The sequence below is a fragment of the Eurypyga helias genome, unplaced genomic scaffold (genome assembly GCF_000690775.1).
Source record: "Eurypyga helias isolate BGI_N326 unplaced genomic scaffold, ASM69077v1 scaffold4488, whole genome shotgun sequence".
NCBI lineage: Eukaryota > Metazoa > Chordata > Aves > Eurypygiformes > Eurypygidae > Eurypyga > Eurypyga helias.
The window spans coordinates 46457-50863 of NW_010266168.1; the positions used below are offsets into that span (position 1 = coordinate 46457).

Genomic DNA, 4407 nt, shown 5'->3' on the forward strand with positions numbered 1-4407 from the left:
AGGCAGAGAGAAGCAGCAGGACTTTGCCCTGAGGCTTGTTGAGCCAAGTTAACCCATTCCTATCTCTCCATGACCAAATGTCCTGCCACCATGAGCAATTTTGCCATCACCAAAAGCTTCCTCTGTCTTCTACACAAGCTGCTGAAGGATTGCTGGGAAACAACTCGGAACTATTGCAAGATTTCCCTCCATGTGTCAAAAAGGAATCTGAGACCTTGCATACAGCCTGCTGAGGTTCACTCATACTCAGAAAGTGCAATCCGCCTCCTCGCTTTGCTCTAATCAGACTGGCTCACTACTGCCCTGATAATTTCTGCGTTTCCACCCCACAAACACGTGTCACAGTTGACTGAACGATAAAATGCACAAAAACCCAGGCAAACAACAAGGTAAGGCTGCAATACACAGGCAGGCAGCGCACACAAGAGCTGGCACGGCGCTGACACCCTCCATCCTGCTGCTGAAGGAAGCCGCTGGCCAGAAGCACAGGAAGGTGCCCTCAGCCCATGCACACGATGCTCTGGAGCTGTAATGCCGCAGAGCAATGGGAACCTGCAGCTTGCTTTGGTTGCTTTTACGGGACCTTGCTGCAGCCATTCCCACTGCACCTTTCCCACGGCTTGGCACCTCTCCGCTTCAACAACCACCGCAGCAACACCGCTCCGTACTAACAGCACTGAAGGATGAACTTTGCCTCACCAACACAAGGCTCTCTGTGACCCAAGCCCTGTGATTTTGGGTCCTGACCGGCTCCCAATTTCATGCTGGCGAGTTCTCTAACACACACCAGCAGCTATGCGCATCAGAGACTCCAGAGAGAGATGAAAAGCGGATCCTGGTTCTCTGAAGCCACAGAAATAAGCTTACCTTCTTCAGCTTGCCCGTCTTAGTCCCCACGAACACAACGCTGTAGCCGTTGTAGACGTAGGAAGCCACGGAAGTCATCCGGTCCCGGCTTGAGGTGAAGAGCGTTACTCCATCCACCGGCGTTGAGCCTCCCAGGGGCTGGTTGATGTCGAGGCCGCAGAAATTGTCATCGATGGGGACTGGCTGGAAAGATGAGGGTTGGGGCAGCTGTGAGCAAAAAGCAAAGCACGGGACGCCCCGTGCAGCCGGGCTCGCGCAGAGAGGAGCGGTGGGACAGGGCTGAGGAGGAACCCCAAGTCAAACCGACACTTCCACTTGTTTTCTGTATCTACCAGGTTTCTCATGGATTTAGTCACACTGCACGGCCATGCAGGAACCCTCTCCCTCACTCATTTCACTCCCTCTTGACCAGATTTTGAGAGGTGCCAAGGACTATGAGCAGAAAGGTGCTCAGCATCTCCACATCAGCAAAGAATTCCCTCGAAGACCGTACAAGCCTTTCTGCCGACAGCTCACAGCAGTGCCAGAGCTGTGGTGCGTGGTGTGGGACAGGCTCGGGTCTGTCACGGCCAGAGGACGGCCGGACACAGCTGACCCCACACTGCAAGAGGGGAGTGTACACTGCTGTTCACTCCTGCGAGCAGCCACTTCCCTCCGGCACAAACAGCCCAGCTCCGGGGCAGAGTTAAACCTTGCCCACGTGAACACAGGGCTGGTGGGAAGCACCAGCCTGGCTGCCCTGGAAAGGTGGGTGACCACACAGGGAATAGGCTCTGGCAACGTAAATCACACAAGCGCTAAGCGGGAAGATGCACTCTTGCTCCTTCCACCGCCCAGCCTTGCGCTCTCCTCCAAACCACCTCTCTGTGCCTCAGTTTCCTTTTTATAACACGTGGAATACAGATGCTGCTTCTCCCTGGAACACCACTTGTCAGGAGTGAGGGCAAAGCATTCTGCTGACGGCTCCGTATCATTAAGCCACATCAGCTGAGATCGCTCGAGGGAATTCCTACATGGCAGAGGTGGTGACATGCCATCACACTGACTGCAATCCGCTTATTTCCCACACGTGACATTAACTATCAGCTGCTCAGGCACACCTAGTTGCAACTGCGATGGGATGACTCCCCAGTACGAGGCAGCGCTCAAGCTTCTCTCTGCCTTCCTTCTTTCATTTCATTTCACCCACGTTTATCTCTTCCCAGCAGCCAAACTTAGTATGCTTGGCAAAAGGTGGCCCCAGGGATTCACAAGTCAGCCCAGGAACAATCTGCATGTAAGTCAAGATTAAAGAAATCAGCAGAATAAAACAATACAAAAGACTGCAATTGTCATTTGTATTTATCTTGTTAGTTGGTTGATACCACCCTTCTGCTCAGGGCAAGAGCCTTCCTCCAGCTTCCAGAGCCCTGGGTTGGGAACAGCAAACACTTCCAGCCAGCTGCACACCTTTATTCATCCGCCTTAAACAGGGAATCTTTGAGGTTGGAACAGACCTTTAACATCATCAAATCCAACAGTTAACATACTAAGTCCACCACTAAACCATGTCCCTAAGCACCTCACCCACACACCTCTGCAATACCTCCAGGGATGCTGACTCAAGCACTGCGCTACCCCTTCCTTCCATTGTCACCAAGAGTCTGATAACAACAGGGATGAAAGAGGAAAAGGATTACTATGGCTGTTCTGTGTCCAGGGAAGCTGAGGCACAGGAATTCTGATCCTGGACTGCAAACTGGTGTGTCACAGGGCCAGGCATTGATACTGGCTCTCGAGGGCCACTGCAGCCAACAGTCAGAGTATCCTTACCGCTTTAGTGCACTGGACGTCCTTCCCCAGCAGCCAGTTGAGCTCCAGGTTGCCTTCCCCCTGGTAGCAGGACTGCAGGCGTTCCTTGATCTGAGCGTTGATGGTGCGAATGGGGAAGACGCAGAGCGCAGAGTCGTCGGGTGGCTGGTGGTACTGCTTCTGGCCCTTGGAGAAAATGGCAAAGAGGACATCCTCCTGGGCCGTGATATTGAGGGACTTGGCCAGCACATCTCCAGGCTTGGAGAGGTAGGCTGCTTGCAGGAGGCGGTACTCCGTGTCCCCCTTGACGCAGCCAAAGGGCAGAGAGACGTAGGAGTGGAATTTGGGGTCATCTTTGCAGAGACGGACGATGCGAGACGTGTAAAAGAGATCAGTGGCGGAGTTGATGGAGACACCCTCCGGGGTCTCGGGCTGGACAGTCAAAAAATAGACAAAGTTGCCGCTGGCAAAACCATAGATGTAGAAGATGTCAAAGTGCGAAACAAGGGCCAAGGTATCTGAGGGGATTTTAATGAGGGATGAAACAAAGTCACTGTGGAGCTCATAATCCAACATCGCTGATGACTCTGGGTCCCGGGGAAGCTTGCGGCTGGAGAGGGTGGGGAAATAATCCTGCTTCCCATCCACCGCCGTGCCAATGAAGAGCTTCCCATCTTCCCCTTCCGAGCGCACGATCACACCATACATCGTGCCCGTCTTGTTGACGCTGGAGAGGTAGTGCTCCTTCTTGTGCGAGGGCTCTACCAAGATGAAGAGGTCATCCAGGCGCAGCAGCTTGCAGACCCCCTGGTAGAGGCTGCCACAAGCCAGCAGCCGGTTCTCAGAGTAGTCAATGATCAGCAGCTTGTTGACATTGTTGGTGAGGGTGAGGATCTCGCTGCATGGCTGGACAATGAGGGGTGGGTAGCAGGACTTATTGTCCTCCTCAGGACCAGTTTTATGAGCCACCAAAATGGTCAGGTTACCTGAAAGCTTGTAAACCCTGTTGATAGCTCCAACATAGACTGCTCCGGTGCCTTGGTGGACAGTCAGGTGGTTGAATGTCCAGTCCCGGTTCTCAGAGTGGAAAGTGCTGAACAAGGCATTGCTGGACACATTTCGGGTGAGCGATGCCAGGAAGAGACAGAGCAAAGCCACCGACCAGCCATCGGAGTCCGGTACCCGAGGCCAGTTCTTCCTCTGATCCATCCTGGGAAAGGCAAACTTTGTGTTCCCTGCTCGTGTCCTGTGTCTCAGCAACGTCCCTCACATGGTTCTAGAAAGAAACACACAGAGCGAAGGATTAGATCCAGTGTGCCCAGCAGATAAAATTCAAAGGAGGCTTTCTAATTACACAGTCCTTGAGATAAAGTGAGGACGTCTCTAAGCCCAACAAGAATTAAGCAGGTCTCCTAACTTATTGGTAAACAGTTCAGGCTTGATGTTTTGCCACTTGGTTCAGCCTCTGCGTGTTAATTTGTTATGTGGTTTAGCTGTTTATAATGTACTCTGCTCAGCCATGGGAGGGGATAATCAGCTTCAGCCCAAGACAAAGCCGCAGCTCGCACACCCAACCATCAATCTGCAATCTTGGCTAAAAGGATGTCTCCTGCAGGGTATGTTGTTGGAAGCAACAGAGGAAATAAGAGGTGTTTTCTACCTTTAAATGCTCTATGATTTAATTTGGAAACCTGAGGAAGAAGTCTCATGCAGGCAAGTTCATTGAGCACATACACACTGAAGCCGCCA

At 52.4% G+C, this 4407-nt stretch overlaps 1 protein-coding gene across 1 annotated transcript; it reads right to left on the reverse strand.

Annotated features, from left to right (window-relative positions):
• Nucleotides 1-867: 867 nt before the first annotated feature.
• On the reverse strand, nt 868-3867 carry LOC104503447 (plexin-A2-like; the record flags this gene model as incomplete). The annotated part of the gene is made up of 2 exons (XM_010156972.1): nt 2680-3867; nt 868-1050 (listed from the first exon to the last, which is right to left on the reverse strand). Coding segments are annotated over exons 1-2 (1371 nt in total), but the record flags the coding sequence as incomplete, so codon positions are not given.
• Between the last annotated feature and the right edge of the window lie 540 nt (nt 3868-4407).